The 23,010-nt window shown below is 38.2% G+C and overlaps 1 protein-coding gene across 1 annotated transcript in view; it reads left to right on the top strand.

Annotated features, from left to right (window-relative positions):
* The first annotated feature begins 5,581 nt into the window (after positions 1-5,581).
* The window catches only part of LOC103799323 (gamma-aminobutyric acid type B receptor subunit 2-like), a 36,619-nt gene continuing 19,190 nt past the window's right edge, over positions 5,582-23,010 (top strand). Inside the window, exons 1-2 of the mRNA XM_009071632.1 lie at positions 5,582-5,686; positions 18,152-18,376. Of these exons, the coding sequence (XP_009069880.1) occupies positions 5,639-5,686; positions 18,152-18,376 (273 nt within the window). The 5' untranslated portion in view covers positions 5,582-5,638. The remainder of the gene's footprint in view (positions 5,687-18,151; positions 18,377-23,010) is intronic.

The following is a 23,010-nucleotide window of genomic DNA, read 5'->3' as shown; positions in this document are numbered from 1 at the left end:
CAATGAGCCACTAACCACAACTCTCTGCTTTCTCTCAGCATGAGAAATCTTGTATCTTGAAACACTTCATACCTAAGCTCTTGATCATTTTAATGTTACAGAAGTGTCCAAACTTCTCAACTAATCTTGAAGAGAAATTAAGTCAGTTACTGGACTGTAAGAGTTCAGTAATACTTTTGTACTTGGCTGAGCTACTAGGTAACATACAATGTGATTCGTAACGTATCTGAACCCAAGCTCGGATATGAACAAAGTCAAACAACTTTGTTGTAGGTTCCCTACCAAATTTTTAATTGAAAGACATTCCAAGTGAGCTAACTCAGATTAGTATTGCACTTTCTGTTTTGCCTTAATGGAAGGTATGACTGCACCAAGTAAAAAAAATATGAAACAAAAAGGATGAATTTCCTGGAAAACCTTTTTTTTCATATCACAGTTGTTTTGCTCTAAAAATAGTTTCAAATTATTAAGTAACCAAAAAGTAGGCAGCGTCTGATCCTTCTCTTTCTCTTTTCATCAGTAATTGAGAGCCTGATGCTCAATTTCACACTGCATACGCAAGCTGTTTGAATCCTTTTGATTATATTGCAAGCTGTTTGAACACCTTTACAGAATTTATAGTATAAACCAAGTATAATTATCCTTAAAAAAAAAGGAAATTGAATTTAAGTAAGGATGATCTAATTTAGCAAGGTCTGACTTTTTAGATAAGGAATCACATCTGACTGTACATATGACTGTAAAATGTGCCAAATTAAAAATGCCAGAGATATCTAATTCATGCTGTAAACTAGCTATAGTATACATTCATTCTGGCAGTTCGATTGAAGCCATTTAAAGAGAAGATAAAACAAAGAGTGGGATGATATATGAGGACCATTTTAACAGTGTGACAGAAGAGTATGATCCTGTATTTTCCTATACGATGGGAACCACACAGTTTATTTTAAACCCAGTAAACAGAAGCTGCAACTATTTACCTTATGTTCCATATCTGTCTTTGGAAAAGACTGAGGCCTAACATTCTGATTTTCTCACTGATGAAACTGCAGCTTCACAAATGGCACAGTGTCACACTGGAGATCTGCTGCACAGTTCTTTAGTGACTTGCAGAGCTTGACTGCCTGTGAGCTCTGTCACGCAGCAACACCACAACTCTGTAAACAGAATCATCTGCCAGACTGGCCAAGGGACCTGAAGAGGTGATGTAGAAGTAGTACCTTAGGAAAGTCAAGGATTTTTTGATACTATGTGCTAGCCCAGTCTGTTCTTCACAGACATTTGCTGGATGAAATGTCTCATGAAACGTAGATTCATCCTCTTTTTAAGACTTTTGTGGCACTATAGAAAAGGAATGGTAGTAAAGACACAAAATAAGTCAAAGATACATTAGACATCATACAAATATCTCCCTTTTCCAGAGGGACTTTGACTAGTATTATAGCCACTAAGAAATTTTAGTCACAGATTTAAATGAAGAAAAAAAAAAAAAGAAGAGGGTAAGAACTGTCTCTATATGGATCAAATAACATCATGCCCAGCAGGCACAGGTGCCTCAGAATATTTGCCTGGTCTTCCCACGCCTGAGCCTGAGACAAGGAATTGCATTGCATACATTCATTTATTCAAGTGGAACCAGATCCTTAAAGGAATCCTTGTCCTTAAAGGAAACTGAGACAACTCTTCGATTAAAATGATACGTGCACTTGAAGCACTGCCTTTCTGCTTCCCTAACACAGGATATTCTGGTAAGCAGCTGAGACCAAGCCTGTACTTTTGTATTGCAATCCATATATGCAGAGGAAACAAGAGTCTCACTGCTGCTCAGATGTTTGGATGAGATGTAGAAAGGCAGGAGGCACTCGTCAGTCTCTGTCACTGCAGGGTCCCTCCTGCAAATTTCCCTGATGGTTCCAGGTGGTTTTCAGCTTCACTCCTCACTCTGGCAGTACCCACCTAAGTCATCACTCACCTATTATGACAAGGATCTGCCAGCCCCTCATCAGACTGAAGAGCAAAGAAAATGAAAAGGCAACAGAACTACAGAATTGACTAATAACAGTTTAAACATGCACTCAGAGGGGATATAAACATTCTGTGGGTAATCTGTTTACTGGTTTGGGTTGCTTTCTAGACCTAGCAGATCTCATGTAAAACAAGCATTTTACTGGTGATGATACACAACTCTTGTATGGAGTGAACAGATTAAACTATTTATGTTCAACTGCTGAAAGCACTCCAGAAATTGATGTCAATGTCAGAAACCTTATTAGGTTTCAGAAGAGGTAGGAAAGCTTCAACCTAATCACAAGATAGGAGGTCTTCAGGCTTTTGAGAATGACATCTGAAGGGCATCGAGATTGTTTTCTATAAAAGGAAAGGGCAAATTTCCAGTACATATATAATCACTGGTAGCATTTATGTTGTCATCCTCTCTAAAGCAGTAACAAAGTGCACAAATGGTGGATGATTAGAGAGGTCAGTCAAGTGCCCTATTCAGCTGTAATTGTAGAGTTTTTTAAAATTCTTTTGACATCAGAAAATATCATATGTTTTTTTAACCCAGCTTTTTGCTATGATTAGCTAATTCATGCAAAATCAGTGAAGAAACAGAATGACAAATTAAAAGCAGTAGAACAGGAATGTCATTCTGCAGTAGAGATAAGTAATCAGCAAAATCAGTTCACTGTAGAATTATTGCTACCTGCCAATGCTTAGCTCCATGTGCACAGGACCTCAAAAAATTTTGGTTTAAAATACTACCACCTTGCAGATCTGGAAACTTTTGAAAGAAGTGTTGTACCATGTACACTTTTGCTGATGCTGAAATTGGTATTCTTTCTTTTCCTGCTCCCCCTAGAGCACCAAACAAGATTTTCCTATCTCACAAAGAAACTCTGAATATGCTGTTTTATTTAATTTACATAAATTTTAAACTATTATCGTCTCATTAAATCTGTCAGTCTTCCTACTAAGGAAATGATGGTTTCTCTCTAATAGTATTTGAAAACAAGTGATGTTTTTCATTTCATCATTTTCGTGCCTGGGTCTTAAAAGAGAGTTTTTGAGTAATGAATGGACATATGCCTTCCAATTTTGAAGCAAATTCACATTAGAGAATAGGCACATAGGGAAATTGAAAATATAATCTGCCATGGACCAAATAGGAGTTTTAATTTCCGTAACATTCTTTGAAACAAGGAATTGTTCCAATTACTTATAGTTGCTTAAAAGTGTTGGAATCCTTCAGTCCAAGTGTAATTGGAGGTTTCAGTCCAGGAACAAGAGAAATGAACCACATGACATGCGCAATCAGAGCAGGTGGAAGTCTACATTATTTATACACTTTCTTGTTTCAGAAAACTACAAAACTGAAATAGAAGTAATACATGGCAGGAAGGATGTGGAACTGGGGAAATGAAGAGACAATCTTGTGCTGATTCACCAGTGTAAAGGAAAGAAAAAAAACCAAAACAGTCTGATGACCGCAACCTTAAATTTTACATAACACCTGTAGTTCCAGACCAGGAGGGATGGAGCTGTTGGCATACTGTAACTCAAAGATGGGAAAAAATAATCTTTATAGCAGGCTTCGGTGGCATTTAGAATTTCAGAAAAATGTCTCTGTAGTACAGTCCTGTTCACACATCAGTTACACATTCAGAGTTCTATGTGAATGATGTGTCCTCTGAACTTTACTTCGTAATAGGAAAAAATTATGTTGAACATAACAGGTTGTAACTTTGACGTGAAAGGGTACTTTCAGGGCACCTAAATTTTAACATTGGGCTTTTGTCATTGATGAGGGAGAATGAGGTAGTGCAACTGATCCCCAGACAAACATTTGTAGCATCTTATATGTTGTGATGACACTTAATGTTTGCAGTCACTTCAGTTCTTCAGCTAATGGTTGTTTGCCTGCCATCAACAACCATTAGGATGGAGTCATAAGCTCTCTGGGAGAGTTAATATTGCTGCCTTGGTTTTTATCTTATTTTATTTTAGGACACCCTTTTTATCAAAGAGCTTTATTCTGTTCAGGGTTTCTACAGAAGTCCAGGATAGGAAAAGGTTTTAAATGTTAATGTCTTGCCTCCTGAAGGATTTGCAAAGAAAATTGTGAATCCTTTGTGCAGTGCATAGCACAAGGTTGCTTGGGTTTTCTCCACCCCTTGGTCTACACCCTTATTTGTTACACTACTATTTTACAGTGTATCATGTCAGGGGCAATGCCTCACGTACAAAAAGACCAATGGAAGAAAGTGAGCTGCAGATTAATGCTGCGACCACTGAAATCCACAGCAGAATTCATACACCATCAAAAGCAACAAGAATGAACTTTAGGAAATTCTTAAGATCTCTCCAAAGTCCTTCCATGTATAATTCTGTGCTTCAGTTGGTGAAAACATTAATTTTCCATGTATAATAATCATTATACTTCTGCACTTTTACACATTATTCATCAAAAAGGAAAACTTAAAAGCCCACTGGGATAACCAGGTACAGAAAATTATGTCTAACTTGATCTTAGTTTGGCTGAAATTCAGATCCAGTATTTCCAAGTAGGAAGGAAAAATAACTTTCAGTATTTCAGCATTTTCAGTAAAGCACAACAGTCTGTAGGTACACACACCTCACAACAGCCAACAGGAGTGTTCTGTGGTATGTAACTAAAACAGGATCTCTTAAAATCACATATGAGAAGCACCTTGTGTTCTTATACAATGTACATCATCAACAAGCAGTTTGACCAGACCCTAATATATATTCTAATTGTATACAGCATGGTAGTCAGGGCCCCTTTGCTCTGTGTGTCAACTGTTCTTTCTCTTGTTTAAAAAAATAAAGTGAGAGGGGCAATGGATGGTTCCTGCAGGTTTCTCTGAGTCTTAATTATAATTTCTCCTTCATACAAACAGTCCTGATAGTCTCCAAGTTCTCTTGATTCTACAATATTATACAATTCCCTTTTCAAAATAAATGGACAGCTACAAAGCTTCCAGCAGTATTGCATTTTGCATAGGCAATCACAGGCTCTAAAGGACATTTTCAAATATATTTTTTTTTTATTTATACTCTCTTCTAAGCTACTGCTGCAGTTTCCAAAGTAAATGGTCTTTGATTTAGCTCATGGTTATCAGTGACAAAACACCTGAAAAACACCAATGTTTCATACATTGTTTATCAGCCATTTGCCAGTGACACAAGAACCACAGGTGAAAGGAGAGATGAATTTAAATACATTCATTTTCATGCCTGTGCTTTCAAGCTGTTTGCCATGTAGAAAAATTAGATGTCCTAAAGCTGATAAATGTGACTGACACTGTTAAATACAGAGTGACATCAGACATTGTCTTTCTGGTTTGCAGTCAATGTAACCTCACCTGGTGGTAGGTATTGTGCAGCTGTTTCTTCAGGTCCTTGCTTTTCACTGTAGTTCTTTGCAGGTTCATGGGTCTACACTTATCACAAGTTACTCTAAAGTTGTCCACTCATCCTCAATCAAACAGATTGCTGCTGAGGTGTAAATGCAAAGGAAATCTGAATCCAAATATTTTACCTTTTATTTTTGCAGCCGGACCCTGCGGGTAGAGATATTTCCATCCGACCAATCTTGGAGCACTGTGAAAACACCCACATGACAATTTGGCTTGGGATTGTCTACGCTTATAAAGGGCTGCTGATGGTAAGCATAGCTTGTTCTGCACTACACTGACTTCAAGCTGCTGTTTACTGGTAGGCATAAGTGAATTATATTTACTTTCCTGGTGGCAAGGAGTGAGTTAAAACTGCTTTAACTACATCTTTTATAATCAGGTCTGTTCTAAAGTTAAATAGGCAGTAATATGTGGATATATGGCATAAGTAAAATAAATGAGAGATTAATAGCACTTAAGATGAATACTATAGATATACCCACCCATTCAATAGTAAAAGGATGGGTCTATAATTAAGACAACTTTGTAAATAAAGAAGCCAAATCATCTGAATTACTTTAGTGTCTCCAAAGAGGTGAGACTAGGTTGTTCTAGATGTTTGCCTTGGAGTTGCAAATGTCCTCAGACACAGTCACATGAGACACAAGATTAATTTGGAGCCTGAATCAAAATGGCCCTTTTGTCACTGAGACCCATCGCCATAAAAAAGATTTAGTTACTAGAACAGACCTCAGGAGCCAGAAACCCTGACTCTGGATAGTTAAAAAAATGAACAAACAAACAAAAACAAAAGCAAAACCCCAAAAGAAACTGTAAAGGGGACTATTAGTGATTAAAAGCTCCTAATCCTGAAGGTTTGAAAACATCTGATTTCAACAGTGCTGACCAGCAGAACACCTATCTTGAGTTGAGCCCCATCTGGATCCTAAGCCTAGATAAACATTGGTCTACGCTGCCCGAAGGGTTCAATCTGTTCTGTGCATTTGTAGCATGTCAGTTCATTAGAACACCCGTGAAAGACTGGGTCAGCTGCTGCCACTCAGCATGGTTGGTGCTGCTGCCCCGGGGTAAGCCAGGGAGAGGGACCTGCTGGTGCCTGGAGTCCTCCTATTCCCTCTCCACTGTGAATGACTGCTCTCCCAAGTCCTGCCACTTTTCATGCTGCTTTTTTCACTCTGAAAGATCTTTAAATACACAATACAAGATTCAACAGAGAGGGATGAGAGGTTTTGTTTCTTTAAATTCTAAGCAGTCGCTTTGTGGTCAGACTGGGCTGCTGAAATGAGCCTTCAGGCAGAGAAGGCACCAGCACCAAGTGTGTCCAGCTTCTAGGTGAGAGCTCTGATCCTGGAGCTACTGGCCAAAAGGAAGCCTCCTCACCTTCTTTTTTTTAAAAAAAAAAAAATTAAAAAAAAGGCAACTTCGGGGGGGATGCCCTTTTTTCAAAGAATGTCCAAGCAGGCCGTGAAATCAAGAGCTAGGACATACTTGATTCCCTCAAAGGGATCAGGAGTTTGGAGAGATTCCACACCTCAGCATGTCTTACTGGGCAGCTGGGAGTGGCTCCAGAAAACCAGTAACTTTGGTATGTAGCATGGTGTCAAGGGATTTGTGTCTTGAAGGCAAGGATCCCAGAGGTTAGGAGTCATGGCATGGGCCAGCACTGGGGCTACAGTTTGACAGTGAAATATGTCTGTCCATTGGCATGAAACATCATTCTTTATGCATAAACACAGCACACCACCCAAAATTGTACCAGTACGTTATATGTGGAACTTCTTTGCACACCAATGAACTAGTCCAGCTCAAACAGATTGCTGGAAATAAAAGAGAGTGAGAGCTCCTTCAGGCTGTCAAAGCTGCTGTGCCCATCTTCAGGGCTCATCTACAAGTCCTTGTGTGAGGCTGGGAGCTTCTGAAATTCCTACTTATATTTCTTTGTTTGATTCTTTCTAATCTGAATTGTGTCAATTTCTGATTTTGTGTCTTTTTTAAGCCAAATCATCCAAAATTAGACTGGCAAGCACAGCTTTAGGTACTCAGTTGCTGACAAGGGATTCCACTTTAGTGCAATATTGGCATTCTGTGTGGTGGTAGTTTATCTGTTGGGTCATTTATTTATCTTCAGGGGTGAAGTTTTTACCTTTTCATGCCTTTTCTGGTATATTACTTTATTCCTGGTTTGACATACCTGCCCTTCACTTGGGAGAGTATTTTTCACTTTATATATTTAATTTGATAAGATTTGTCTTAGATAATCTCCTAAAAGGAACAAAGTTTTCCATACTTCTGCTACTCTCCAATTTTAAACAGTTCATTTTGTGTTCTTCAAGGGTAAAATTTGCCAATGTTTCTTACACAAATGTTTAAAACATTTTTTTAATGTGAATATATTTGAAAAGTAAGCAAGTAAATATGTTTGGTTCACTTAGAGGGGTCTAAATGAATAAATCAAATTTAAATCTCTTTAAAAACACTGAAGGGGTCAAACAAATGGTAGTATTCTTTTTTGTTCTTTTTTTTGGCAAAAATAAATTCATCTATATTTTCAATTAAAAAATTAAAGAGTGAAAATACAGAATATATTTTAAATATGCATTGTTAGGCAATTTTCTTTGAAGCTTCAAGGTTGAGTTGTGCGTAACGCCCCGGTCCGCTCGGCAGGTTGAGGGGAAGGTAAATTTGAATTACTGTGGGCAGTGCGTGGGAGAAATAACTCAATTTTCAGGAGGTTCAAGAAGAAATAATTTTTACCTATAAAATTTTGGTCACCCATGTGGAACTAACATTACCTAAACTTACTATTAACTTAACATTACCTAAACTTACCTATTAACTTAACATTACCTAAACTTACCTATTAACTTAACATTACCTAAACTTACCTATTAACTTAACATTACCTAAACTTACCTATTAACTTAACATTACCTAAACTTACCTATTAACTTAACATTACCTAAACTTACCTATTAACTTAACATTACCTAAACTTACCTATTAACTTAACATTACCTAAACTTACCTATTAACTTAACATTACCTAAACTTACCTATTAACTTAACATTACCTAAACTTACCTATTAACTTAACATTACCTAAACTTACCTATTAACTTAACATTACCTAAACTTACCTATTAACTTAACATTACCTAAACTTACCTATTAACTTAACATTACCTAAACTTACCTATTAACTTAACATTACCTAAACTTACCTATTAACTTAACATTACCTAAACTTACCTATTAACTTAACATTACCTAAACTTACCTATTAACTTAACATTACCTAAACTTACCTATTAACTTAACATTACCTAAACTTACCTATTAACTTAACATTACCTAAACTTACCTATTAACTTAACATTACCTAAACTTACCTATTAACTTAACATTACCTAAACTTACCTATTAACTTAACATTACCTAAACTTACCTATTAACTTAACATTACCTAAACTTACCTATTAACTTAACATTACCTAAACTTACCTATTAACTTAACATTACCTAAACTTACCTATTAACTTAACATTACCTAAACTTACTTATTATTAACTTAGTGCTAAGTTCCTAAGGCCTACCTCATAGTTATATGCTTAAGGTTCCTATAGACCATTGCTCGAGTCTTGCTCGCACACTGCTCCTTGGGGGCTGTGCCCCTGTTCTGCTAGCCATTCTTCAATAACAAGACACTTGGCAAAAGGAAAATCAGTAAACTTCACAGCATTCAAACAGTGCAAACTCAGCATACCTTGTGAGAACAAAGCCCTTAGCAGGGCACTGATCATGGCACTTAGCGAGTCATTAACAGGATACAGTGGGTTTGGAGTTTAATATATTGCAAAAGAGAAAAGAAGAGCAAAAAAGAGAAAACTAGCGAGAAAAAGAGAAAAGTAGATGAGAAAGAGAGGTAGATAGTCACCACCCATGGATCCAGTGTGGTCTCATCAGCTTCCAACCCAGGGCAGTGGGTTAGACAGTAATTGGTTGTCACTAGTCCTTTGCCCTAGATTGGTTTGTTGTATGTTGTCCATGTATGTTGGAGTATTTGCTATAAGATATGTGACTCTAAGTTTGCCAGTGTCATTTGCAAACTTATTTTGCAAATACCATTACTCACTATACTTATTTTGGACACACAGTGTTTCATAACCATCATTGAAAAATAGACACTTTTTATTACTCCAGTGCCCTCTTATCACACAAATAGCTACGTATGAAAAGGAAGATACTCATCTGAATCATTTAAATAATTGCTGTGGCAAGTGATATGAGCACAACAGAATTGATGTGTTTTATCACCAAAAGATAACATCACCAAAGATGTTTCTGTATGCCACACATACTTTGGCTTCAGAAAAAAAACAGAACCACTCGTGTCATTTCATAAAGGTTTATCTAATACAAAATTCCATGGTTTGTAATAATAAAATACATCTAATTTAACATGTTATTTGCTAAAGATCTAGTATTGCTAATTACAGTACAATGCAATATTTAAGGTGAAATGGCTTCATGGTTTACTCAGGCCAAAATTATTTACAGTGACCTCTTGTCTCAAAATGAGAATATAAAAATGGGGTTAACCTAAAAGAGCACTTTTCTTTTTGGGTTTGAAGTATGAGATGACTTAAATGCACTGGTGCAGTGAATAAATCACTCGGGGTACGGCAGAGCACAGAAGGTCAGGAAAGGACAGGGAAGGCAAAGTAAGGCAAAATAAGGGAAGGCATTACTCACCAGGATGTACAGGTTCCTTCTGTACTAAAGTACACAAGCTTTAAAAGTCAGATTCATAATTCTTCTGTTACCGTTGAAGGGATGTGAGGATTCAGATTCCTCAGGACTGGTGACTAGAGAATAACAGGAAGACAACCATACTAAATCTTCCCTTTACCATTGTATTAGTCTTCTTAATGACCAAGTATTAATCTTCTCAAGTTCCCCAAAACATATGGGATTCAATGTTTTTTCCATCTCAGGTTCAGCTCCTAAAAGGCTACATACAAGTTCAAAGTCTATCTGTGTGTATGTGTTGACCATCAGTTGCAATGTGTCAAGCTTTTGATTTCTGGTGATGTAGACATAGTTGAAAAGTACCTTTATTACATATATTCAAAAGGAGAAAACTCACCATCTTTAACTTGCCAGCAGTACATTATTAGTGAGTACAGTAACTTTCTTCTCTGCAATGTGATTTATTTTTCTGATCTCAGCCAGAAAAATATCAGATTGGACTCCTCGAGTGCTTTGCTTATTAATCACACACACTAGCCTTGTCTACTGTTGATTTCCCTCTTCCTGATAATGCTTTTAATTAACATTAGACTCAAGGTGTATATATGTTGGAAGTTTCATTGTGTCCCTGACATATTATTACAGGTACCTGTTACTCAGCTACTGAGAAACAGGCTTTTGAGGCAAAGGTATATTTTCAGCTTGACTGTTACTCAATGTATCAAATCCTACTTTTGCACTGTAAATGTTAATTGAGGGGGTTATAATCCATAACTAATAACACTGACCGTTTCTCATACACTGTTTTTAATGTGTTGTCCTTAGCTAACCTTGCTAAGGATGAAAGTATCAGTATTTCATGGTGGAGATAAGAAAAAATAGTGTATATGGATCATGGGAGTTGATAAAGGTCACCAAGAATAAGAATTTTAATTTCTTCTAATGATTCATATTCCAACATTCTAGTGGCTGCTGTAGTTGATATACTGCGCAACACAACTCTGTAATTGATTTATGAAGCCAAATAAAGTATTAATTCAACTGAAATATATTCTTGGGATAATGTTCAGTTACAGTTCCAAGTCTGAAAGAATCCTCTGCTACCTGAGGCTCTCTAATCACTAGGTTGAATTTGTCTTACTTCCAAACATTGAACCTTGGTGGATCTTGCATATATGTTATCCCTCTTTCTCTAAAATGACTGGTGCCTTTATTTCTAGACAAACATCCCTGCATTTGGCCAAATTTCTGTGACTTTTCTAAAAATCTTGCTGCTTTATGAAAACGACCTCTATGAGTTGTCCACCATTCTCCACCTCTGCTTCCTCTGCATAATTTTCAGTCATGGTGTTATAGTCTCCTTCAAGTCAATGTACATATATGGGACAGCTTAGGTTATAAATTTTTAGGAACCTATCCTTTTTTTTCAGTAGGTTCTCATTAATAGTTATATGTTGAGATCTATCATGTAGATTTCAATAAGTTTAAATTTGTTGTATCAATTTTGTAACATTCTATTTTTAAATAATAGTGCCGTGCAGTATTAAGACAAATGTTGCTGAGAAATCTAAGTTGCGTGAATGTGATTACCTTTATTCAGTCCTGCGATCTCACTAAAAAAAAATAATAATAGCACATTGAATTATATTGCTATCTCTTTTTTTTTCGCTTATTGCCTGAGTTCATGTGTCAACCATTTCATTAATTTGCTTAGGATAAAAATTACAGTAATAGCTCTGTAATTACTGAAGATGTTCCACTTTCTCTTTTCCCATATGGCCTCTTTGTATCTTAAGTGAAGCTTTGCCAGAATTCCAATAAATATCAACAATTAAGCCCAGCAGTCCAGACAACTTCTAAATCAATTCTTAAACCTCCTGCATGTAAGTTACCGAATCTCTCTGATTGCAACAGCTTTTCTTGACAGGGGTTTCAAGAGGTGTCTTACTGCTGGAATAAGCTGCATTTCACTGTTTTGGCAAGACATCCATCTCTATGTAAATATGGGACAAAAACACTTGTTAAGCATCTCTTATCATGCATCATTACTGTTGAATTTGTGATCTTCCAAGGAATGAATCATTAATATGATTCTTTTTTCTCCACATACATTTTTAGAAATCCTTACAAATTCTATTAATGCTGCTAGCCATTCCATTACTACTATATGTTTTACTATCTGTATTTTAGATCTTTTACTCATAATTATTATTATGAATTTCCTCTTTTTAACTTTAGTTACATTCTGCTAGGCCTTTGCCAATTTTATAGCTTATTTGTCTTACATTCCTCAGCAACCAAAACAATTTTTAAGTGCAAACACAATAAGATGACCACGATAAGTGCTATTACAATACAACAATTAACTGCAAAGCTGCAGCCTGGTCCAATATATAATCATCCCAAAACCATATCCACTAGTTATCAGCATGCATGACTTCTGACCAGACTGGAGACTTTTCCTCTGGTATTTCTCTGTTTTTGTCTGATATCCACAGTACCATTTTCTTTCTTTATCTTTCTTTCTTAATACTGCTCATAACCCATGCTCAAGGTATAAGCAGACATGACTTTGAAATAAAACATATCAAAAACAGTTTAAGGACAATATAGGGCAAAAGGGAATGGGGGAGGATAAATAATTTCCTACCTATCATCTGACAGTCTATGCAGTTCAATAGTAAATGAGACACTTGGTTATATCAATGTATGTTGTGGATCAGTAAGCAATTGTTATTGTGTTTAGCAGTAATTCTTTGAACAAGATTTAAAATTAACTCACTGGTAGAGTTCTAAAAAGCAGTGTTAAGTGTTTTCCAACACTTCAGCTACAAACACTTTTATATTCCCAGCTATCACAATTTGATCTGTACAAGATTTTTAAAATTAAAGTTTGCCTGTTAAACTCTGTAAACATAAATATTGTATTCTCCATAGTCCTGCTATCCCCCTAAGATTTTAATACAGATTTATCTTAGTGACCATTATTCTATCCTTAGTCACAGTGGTATAATGCTTTTGTCTTCAGATACTGTTTTCCCCGAATTTATACAATGGTTGTCTCACAACATTTTTAAGTGTACTGACAACACAACCTAAACCTAACATATCAAGTGCTGCAAAGCTAATCCTTTATCAGTGTAGTGTCAAATGGAATCTGCCTACCCTCAAACAAAAGATGAAACAAACTAATTTTGCCTCTACAGCAACCCATACCTTTTAGAGAAAATCCAAAACAACATTTTATAACACTTTATGCATTAACAAGATATGTATTTAGTAGACCAAAACAGAAAAAGGCTTTAAGTTCATGACTAACAAGGTAGGAAGCCTTGCTAGTTGTATTCTCAATGTGTCATTGATTGAGATCCCAAAAGGGACTTAAATTAGGCCATTAGACTTGACAATAGACCATTGTGCTCCTTAAATTTTAGACAACTGCTTTCCATAGGAGAATGCATAGCCCTGAGTAATTCAGACTTCCCCTGTGATGCATGGGGTCCATCAGAAGCCTCAGGATGGGAATTGTAATTGCCAGCAAGGAGTTGCCTAAGTGACCTGGTATAAAACAGTGGTTGCAGTTGTGTCCTACACCTCTCCAAATCCAGCACATTAGCACTGCTAAGAGCTGCCTGCCTCCACCCCAATGTGTATTCATGCACACCTTCTCTAAAGACTGTTTAATCAAAATTCTCAGCAGAGATCAGAACTAACATCCCACGCAAGTGCCCAAGTAATTAAGACAGTCACTCTTTCATTACATAAAATCTGACAGCTCTAAAAGAAGCTTGAGAGCTTCTTCTGAATCCAGCCTCTACTCTGGGGCTAGGGAGCACACCTCAGGCAAAATTTGGAATTGTGCTGTGTTCTCCAAACATGAAGCTATGCAATGGTCATCACCAGCATCACTGTCTGTAAAGATGGCTGCTGCTGTACTTCAAATGGGGCCCAAGCCAGTAGACACAGTCTGAGAAGCCTTTATCAGCCTGAGCCCTCTAGGAGCAATAGGAGGAGATACAGCTGCATGGCAAATCCCAGCAGGCAGCCCTTAAATATCAAATAGTCCTTAAATTGCACAGCAGTCTCAAGACTTAAGTCCCCCAAGCATAATTTGAAATGTGATTTACTTATCTGGGGAAGATTAATGTTTAAAGATTAGGTACCAGGAGTAAAGAGAAGCTGAACTAGGTACTATGAGTCTGTGTTTTTACCTGTAGCTCCTAAGTTTCATATTCAAAACTTGTCAAGGAATCACAGAAATCTAGACCTTTCACTAACAAGGTATCCCATTCCTCAACCAAGTCATTTTAGGGATTTACTGTCATAAAAGTGAATCTTTCATTTGTGCAGATTGTCTGAGCCTCAGAAAGGGGGAAAATAAGAAGGGCAGATGAAGAGAAAGCAAAGTGTCATGTTCCCTTGGGAAGGCTTTATCTCAGAATAGAAATCTTCCCAATGCCATGGAGCACCGCAGGCATCTGTAGCAAGTAAACAAGGAGCACCTCTGTGATCACCACTGCCTTGGCAGCAGGGCTGCAGAAAACTCACAGCTTTTATCCATATTCAAGTCTTGGAAAATAAGAAGGGCAGATGAAGAGAAAGCAAAGTGTCATGTTCCCTTGGGAAGGCTTTATCTCAGAATAGAAATCTTCCCAATGCCATGGAGCACCGCAGGCATCTGTAGCAAGTAAACAAGGAGCACCTCTGTGATCACCACTGCCTTGGCAGCAGGGCTGCAGAAAACTCACAGCTTTTATCCATATTCAAGTCTTAAAGATGAGCTGCAGAAAACTCACAGCTTTTATCCATGTTCGAGTCTCAAAGATGAGCTGTGACTTCTAGAAAAGATGTCTCTTCCTGAAACAAGCATTTTACCCAAAATGCTAATAAAAATTAAAACCAATGCTCTCAAATTATAGTGCATCATTCTGAGGAAACCCACTTGCTGCAAGAACCACTCCCTTTCTTTAGTAATCATATAAATAAATATCTTCCTTTCATCTGGAAGATACTTAACCATTTTCCATGCTGTTCTCAATTATAAATGAGAATTGGCTAAACCGTAACCCTCACAACACTCTTCAAATGATCTTTTTTCCATTATAATTGGTATTTTAGATCGCTTTATAACTGCCTCAGCTATAAATTCATCCCCATTATTTGTAATAAGTGCTGGCCTCATGTAAGTATGTTGGCTGTATTCCCGGAATAATGCTTTTGGAAGGGAATCTGTTCATACTGGGAGAAGTGGAGGAGAGAGAGGGATGACCTATGACCCTAAAAATCTCATTAATAATTAACTGCAGTAGGGGAAGATAGAAATCTTCTCCGTAGTTAATCAGGGTCTCATCCCTTTAAAAATGTGATGTGGAAATACAGACAAGACTTCCTTCTACCCCTCAAGACCAGCCTGTTTGTCAGTTCAGGGCCTGGTGAAATGTAAATTTGCAGTACAGCTGATCTGGGCAGCACCAAGAGTGCAGGAAGTGCAGAGCAGGCAACCACTGAGGCGGTGGGTGTCTGGGAGGAATAGGTTTGTGTCCTGGAAAAAGGTGCCATCACTGTATGTCCCCAATGCAGCCAGGTGAATATAGTGAGTGATTTGCTCCTGCAGAGCCTGTAAAGGAGTCTGTACATTCCCTGCTCTGCCTGTGCACTGTGCCAGAACCAGCAGCAGAGGAGTGCTTCCTGTCCTTCCTTATTGGAGGTATTACCTGGTTTACCAGAGGGGCTCTGAAAATGTATTAGGGAATGAGCTGCTGCTCTGGCACAAAGCTACTCAGCTCAATAAATGGCTCACTCACCTCACCTGCCCTATCTGAATGGCTGAAACCCTTTGCTAACACAGGTAGCTGTCTACAGACACCTTGACCCCTCAAGAGCAGCCCCCTTACATATCTGCCTGCAGCAGCCACTACTGTTCTTCCTTCACTTCTTAGGCTGCTGGGAAGGACAGGAGAAGAGACAAGGGGCCAGAGTGAAGTGTGTGCTCTAGTCCTACTAGAAGAGATGGATAAAATATAAAAGGCAGGACTGTGACAATGAGGTAAGGGAGTGCTCTGGATAGGACCATCTCCTGCAGGAGTGTGTGAAGGGGATAGGGTGAGAATGTCGCTGAGAAAGACTTGGGTAAGGATTGCAAGGGCAACTACTGCTGCTGTAACTGGGAAGGGCCAACCCTGCCAATGTGTCTTGATATGGATTGCAGCAGTGATGGCAGCATTGGAAAGGGGGTGAGCAAGAGGCTTGCCTGGGCTGGGCAGCACCTGCAGCCTGCCATACTCCATGGGCTGAGAATAGAAGCCTAATCCAGCAAAGCGTTCCAGACAGGTTTGCTCATAAACACGTGGCAGGGTAGCATATGTGGTGTAGGCAAGAGAATTAAATAAGCTAGCAGACAAGCTCAGCACTGGGAGAGCAGGGCTGGCAGATGGGCAGTAAGTCCTGGTTGGAAATGCCTGGGTGAGTAGGTAGGTGACCACACCCTGTTAGTGTCCCTGGGAATACAAAACAGTTTAGTCATGAGTGGTTGGCTTTGTTGCCGTTGTTGGTTGAGGTGAAAACTAAGCAAATAATCAAGGAAATTTGCAGTTACTAATGCCCAGTTGTTACTACAGTTGAAACCCAAGTTTGTAGAGCAAATGTCAATCTGCCAGTTCCCTACTCTATTGGATTTGTCTGGCAACCAAACACTGTTCTTCTTGTCCAGGTTATTTGCCACAGAAAAAAACCAGAAGGCAAATTTTTACTAGGCCACTGCAATTAATCCCTAAATGGCATCATCACTAACCTTCAATTTCCTGGATTACCACATGGATTGCAGATGCATAAAAGAGAATATTATCCCCATGACATGGCAGTGGACAACTGTGTTGGTCTGGGAGGAAGGGTACCAAGGTCAATGGGAGTGCATCTTTGTTCTTTCTCCATTTTGTCTGTCCCTGTATTGTGATCAGAAAAAGCTAGAAAACACAGAAAACATTCCTTGGGTCTTAGTGATGGTTCCCCTCTATGTCCTTCCCTTCCCTCCAATACCATCTGCTGTCTGTCATTCTTCCCAAGGCACTATACACTCCTACAGGTCTTTGCCTAGACTGTAGGCTGGGTTACCTATTTATGACGTTTTGAGTTCATTTAGGGTTTTACTGTGTTGCCAGAACTTCTCTGAGGAATGCAAGAGAAAGAAAATAATTGTTTGCAGCAGTTCATGTTGTAGAAAAAAATCTAGTTAAATTTCAAGGGACGAAGACAGCTTCCTTTCACTAAAGACTTTCCTCTAATGAATTGCAAAAGCATATTGCAAAAAACAAAGGGGCTAAAACTTAAAAATACACCAAAGGAAAAAAGCAAACAAAAAATTGCCACAAGAATGTTTTATGCCAGAAATCATTAGACAACTGCAATTGAAAGGCCATTACCAACTCCCACTATAATAAAAGACATTATAATTGCAGTCTGAACAACTCGGGTGACACTTTCTACATTGTATATTTATCTCTCATGGGACACATCTTGGCACTGCTGCTTATTAATGTAGGTGATAATCACATAATGAATGACTGGATTGATAAGAGTATATTGAGAACAGCTGCTAAAAATAGCTAAAAGAACAATGCACATTATATCTTTACTGGAATCCTAGAAAAGAAACAAGAAGGACTGTGTTTAAAAATTACTAAAAGTATTAAATAAAGATAGACATACCATTTAGAGAAATTTGTTCCCATCAGGAGTAATTCAAAGTTTCACATTTCTCTTGTGAGAGCAGGAATCTGTCCTAGTGAGCAAAACAAATCACATAGGTAATTAGACACTGAGTAAAAGGTAGGTGTATATCTCTGTGTTGTAATATCACCTATATTTGTCAAGTTATAAAACATACCAGTTTTAAATTAATGCTTTTTCTGGATGACAGCCAATTCCTCTTATAATTATCATCTTTTCTCCTTCTTTTACCATTACAGTTATTTGGGTGTTTCCTAGCCTGGGAGAAACGAAATGTAAGCATTCATGCTTTGAATGACAGCAAGTACATTGGAATGAGTGTGTACAATGTGGGGATAATGTGCATTATTGGTGCTGCTGTTTCATTCCTTACTCGGGACCAACCCAATGTGCAGTTCTGCATCGTTGCTCTAGTCATAATATTCTGCAGCACCATTACTCTCTGCCTTGTGTTTGTACCTAAGGTAGGTGAATTTCTTTTTCATGGATCTGGATTTTTCTCCTTCTGTTTTGCAGTTACAATTTAATATGTAAATGTTTATTTCCTTTTCAAGGGCATGGGATGTGTGTGAATTCTTAATCAAGCCCATCTATAAACTCTTGTGCCCAGACCCTGAGGGAAAAACAAAGCTTCATGAGATTCTGGAGAAAGTGGAATATCCAAAGTTACAGGAGTGCGAATATATGAGTTTCTAATGCCTATATTTTTACTGAAACTGTGACTGGGAAAACAAAGGATGTTTTCTATATTTTCAACAGAATAGTTTCTATTTCCAACTGTTAGGAACTTTTTGGAAAGAGTTATAAGTGAAGATTCAGGAGAGATGGGTCCTGTTGTCTACTCTGCCACATCTCATCTGTCTTCTCTCTGGTGACCAACAACAGGACCCAAAGGAATGGCATGAAACTGTCTCAGGGGAGGTTTAGGTTGGATATTAAGAAAAGGTTCTTCACCCAGAGGGTGGTCAGGTACTGGAACAGGCTCCCCAGCAAAGTGATCACAGCACCAAGCCTGACAGAATTCAAGAAGCATTTGGACAATGCTCTCAGGCACATGGTGTGATTCTTGAAGCTGTCCCATGCAAGGCCAGGAGTTGGACTTCAATGATCCTTGTGGGTCCTTTCCAAGTCAGGATATTCTATGATTCTTACATATTCTAAGCAAGATAATCAAGATCTCTGTTTCTATACCTACAAAACAGTAAAACCTTTTTAGCTCACTGCATGATATAAGGTTAACTGTATTGAAACCTCTAAGGTATTCAAGTATGATGGTACAATAGGCTTTATTGGTACTTCAGAGGAAAACTGTATGTATGCTATAACTGCTGACACAAGTTATATTTATTAATGGGTATATTATGGTCTGAGGCACAGATTGGGAGGCATATGTTTTCATTTCTTTTTCCTCTTTTGGCTCCGAGGATGTGTTCATTGTGCATTGTTGGAAGAACTGGGGAGACACTTACCCACAAAGGGATGGAACATGATCATTTCCCTTGCAGAGTTAAGCTTTAGACATGAGTATGACAGATCTTGAATGAAGGGAAAACTGGTTTCCATACAAGCTTACTTTAGCAAAGCCTCAGGTTCTAGGGAATGTATTTGATATTTTGAAGTAAAATGTGCAACTGTATTCATTTTAAGTGACTTGCATAAACATAACTTATCAGCCCAAATCAAATACATATGCAGTTGATGTCTGAAACATTTGCAAGGCAAGAGTCAAAATGCAGGTCCTTTCACCTCCTGAATCTGTTTTTAGGTTTTTCAAATTAGTATTGATTAAAAGTTTGTGGTTCTTTACTGGATCATGTTCAAGCAATATATTGAGCAAATTGTAGGCAGTAGATTCTGGTGCTATGTGGCATTCTGTCTACCAGGGGGACCAAGAACTAAATGTATAAAAGAAACAAGCTAATAAATTTATCTCTAAGTGTACCCTGTGAAGGAAATTGGAGGCACAGACTAGCAATAGAAGCTGACTTCTGATCTGAAAAAAAGCACATTAATTTGTTCACCAGGACCAAATAATCAGAATGCTTTTACAAGTTCTGCAATTCACTTCTAAAATATTAAAAAGCTGTACAGACATGTATAGTCCTATTTTTATTCTGGATCTTAGGGAAGAGTCACAGCTTCATTCTAAATTAAGGGAACATTCACAAACACAGCAGTAGAGTGTACTTTGAAATACTGCAAGATCTAAGTGTGTAAGCTGTATGAAAATGCATATGAAAACTCCAATGCCAAAAATACCTCCACAGAATGTCAGAACTCTCTTCAAAGGGAATTATTAATACTGTCCATGCTCCTTGCCCCTTTGCTTTCGTGCTCCTTTGCCCATCCTTCTCTTCTGCTGTCACAGGCTCAGAAATTACTTTTCTGTTTTCTTTTTTAACCCCTTCATCTGCTCGTCTTTTAAATCCCAGTTACCCTGCCCTCATTTTCCCTCTCAGCTCTTTTTTGCTCAAAATACAAACATGAAACATAGCTCTCTAGTGTGAAGCACTTAATCTCATTCCAGGTATTGTCAGATTTCCAAATGCTTAGCTACTTTGCAATAGAATTCATCATTGGATAAGGTACAAAATAAAGAGTTGAAGTAGGAGCTGGAACGCAGCATTTCCAATGCCCATGTGAGTGCTTTCACAGCTGGAGAGTTCTTCTTCTTGCACCTGTATATTTTGTCCTACATCTCTTCTCACCGTGCTGTGCCACAGTCACAGCAGGATGACTGGCAAGCACTCTCTCCTGCAACCTGCTCCAGCACAGGTTTCACAATAGCCCGTCTGGACACTGCAGAAGATTACATCCACCCAGTTTGTACATCTAGGCAAGATGTTAGTGTGAGACAGGCACAAAATCTCTCCCCTTAACAAGTGTGTCATCAATTAGTACAACTTTGGCGACACAGGAAGATTGCTACTGAAATACTAAAGGCCGTGGCTCAGCAAGCACAGGAGATGTTAATGAAGGCTTAGAAGACTGCACTTTTTCATTTATTAAACTGTGACCAGACAGATGCAAGCAGTAATGTGGTTTTGAGCCAGGTGAGTGCTATTACTCTGCTACACTGAGTAAAGAACATTCCTTTTAACTAATCTTCAGCAGTCTCCTGGGTCAACAGTGCTGAAATTCAATTTTGCCCCACAGCCCTTTTATGAATCTCAATAGGCAACTATTCAACGATGTAGACAGACTAGGGAATGAAACATGACATTTTCCCCTTCCTTCTTGTCAGGTCTACTAATCTTATTTACTTATAACATGGCAATTACTATACCTCTCCAGTTAAATGTCCACTTCGTCCACTGCTATTTCGTTCAGCACCAAGTGCCTCAGAAAAAATATGAGGAAAATCCCATAGCAGAGCAAGATAGATTTCTGAGTTCAAGGATATCTTGTAGAAGTGATCTGCAGAATTGAAACACACATTATGTATATTTTTCCTGTTCGAAGTTAACTGCTATGTCTAATTATCTTTTTAAGGGCCAATATGTCTATAGTATTTTTCAGCATACTCATCACTTCTTTAAAAGAAGCAATCCTAATGTATATTCTCTCTTCATGAAGTAATTGCCCAGTGTTTATCCATGTTTATTAAACTTACATCTCCTTTAATTTTTTCTACTCCATCCCTTTTAAGACACAACACTGTGCTCACTCATAGTCACCCACGAGTACATACCATTGTTGGCTGCAATGGCCTTAATGCATAATTCTGATCCAGTTTCCTGTAGAGCAGTAAGGCAAAATCAGTTCTAAGTATCAAAACTCATTTTCTGTGTTGGTAGTATTTTTTTGTCTATTTGCAATTGACTCTTTGTAGATACTCAGTGCCGACCCTTTGTTGAAATTGAAACTGCAGAGATATAAGACAGTAAGATATTAAGTTCCACTGATTTTGTGGCCAGAAAAAAAAAAAAAAAGAAAAAGAAAGAAAAAGAAAAAGCTCATCTAACCTCATTCTTTGTACAGTATGAGCCAACAACATTGCCCATGGACTTTTCTATCTAATCCTCACCATGTGAATGAATTCATTACAGCATGTGTCCCTGTTGGAAAACATCCAGTCTTCAGCTATAAACTCACGGGTTAAGATGATTCAATTGATGGATGGCTATAATTCTATCTTATATTCAGTTTCAACTTAGACCAGATCAAATTGGAGAACTTTTATCTTGTAACACTTCTGCCTGCTAATTTAAGAAGCCTTGTAATGACCATTCCTCACCTTTAACTTCATTTTTATGCAGCTTTTATTCTGGGAGTTAGACACACCAGTAACTACAAACCAGCCTAATTAGAAACAAAGAAATGGGGGAGTGAAGAGGCAGGGCTTCTAGGAAGGCTTAGCTACAGCAGGATACCTAGGGCCCTGAGCAGTTAGGTCTGGATTATCCTCAGAAGTGAATACTCCCCAGCCCCTCTGAGCATCACTACCAACATTTGACTGCATTCACAATAGAAAAAGTTTTTTCTGATATTTAAGTGAAATTTCTGTTTTTTCAGCTTGTACCTCTCTTCCTTTAGTTGCACACCACTGAGAAAAGCCTGGCTCCATCCTCCTAGTTCTCTTCCATCATATATTTATACACATGAATAATGTTGTCCCCCCAATCTCTTCTATCTCAAGGCTAAACAATCATCAGCCTTTGCTTGTATCATAAAGGTTTCTATCCTTTTCAGCATCTTTATGGCCCTTCTCTGGTCTTTCTTCAGTTCTCCTATGTCTCTCCTGTTCTACAGAGCCCAAACCTGGACACAACACTCCAGATATGCACTCTCCCGGGCTGAGTAGAAAGGAAGGACCACCTCCATTGGTCCAGGGTACTGGTGGCTCATGTATCACTTGGTGTCCACCACAGCTTTCAGTGGCACTGCTTTATGTCAGGGATGTTTTCCAGCCAAACATCCCTGACATTGTGTGAGTGCTAGGAATTTATTTCTCCCCAAAGGCAGGACTTAGTATTTCCCTTTGCCTAGCTTCAGGAGATTCTTATTGGCCCAGATCCCCAGTCTCTTGACATCTCACTAACAGCAGCACAATTATCTGTGCATCAATGCCTCCTCCTCTTTAAGGATCATCTGCAAT

Source organism: Acanthisitta chloris, unplaced genomic scaffold (assembly GCF_000695815.1).
Source record: "Acanthisitta chloris isolate BGI_N310 unplaced genomic scaffold, ASM69581v1 scaffold2033, whole genome shotgun sequence".
Classification (NCBI taxonomy): Eukaryota; Metazoa; Chordata; class Aves; order Passeriformes; family Acanthisittidae; genus Acanthisitta; species Acanthisitta chloris.
Note: the sequence above shows the minus strand (reverse complement) of the source record. Positions and strands in the feature narration are given on the sequence as shown.